Below are 256 nucleotides of genomic sequence, written 5' to 3'. Positions count from 1 at the left end.
AGGGCTGAGAAGCTGGCACCGGTGCCTGAGCCTCATGTTCCCCCGCAGCAAGAACCTGACCTGGCGGGACATGCAGCACCTTGTGGTGCAGACATCGAAGCCGGCTCACCTCAACGCCAACGACTGGGTCACCAACGGCATCGGCCGCAAAGGTACCGGAGTGCTGGGGATGGACCAGGGTCTCCCGTTCCTGCAAGCACCGCTAGCCTGGGGGTGCTGGGGCAGAGCCCCCTGGCAACCCTGGGGACCATGTCCT

General features: G+C 65.2%; 1 protein-coding gene across 1 annotated transcript in view; it reads left to right on the top strand.

Annotated features, from left to right (window-relative positions):
* Positions 1-256, top strand: part of LOC104404963 (furin-like) — a gene marked incomplete at both ends in the record, with an annotated part of 3,643 nt that overhangs the window by 1,112 nt on the left and 2,275 nt on the right. The window contains one exon of the mRNA XM_010013524.1: positions 49-151. Coding sequence (XP_010011826.1) covers positions 49-151 — 103 coding nt within the window. The remainder of the gene's footprint in view (positions 1-48; positions 152-256) is intronic.

This window comes from Nestor notabilis, unplaced genomic scaffold (genome assembly GCF_000696875.1).
Source record: "Nestor notabilis isolate BGI_N333 unplaced genomic scaffold, ASM69687v1 scaffold26614, whole genome shotgun sequence".
Classification (NCBI taxonomy): Eukaryota; Metazoa; Chordata; class Aves; order Psittaciformes; family Psittacidae; genus Nestor; species Nestor notabilis.
The sequence above is the reverse complement of the archived record's forward strand: the minus strand, read 5'-3'. Positions and strand labels throughout refer to the sequence as shown.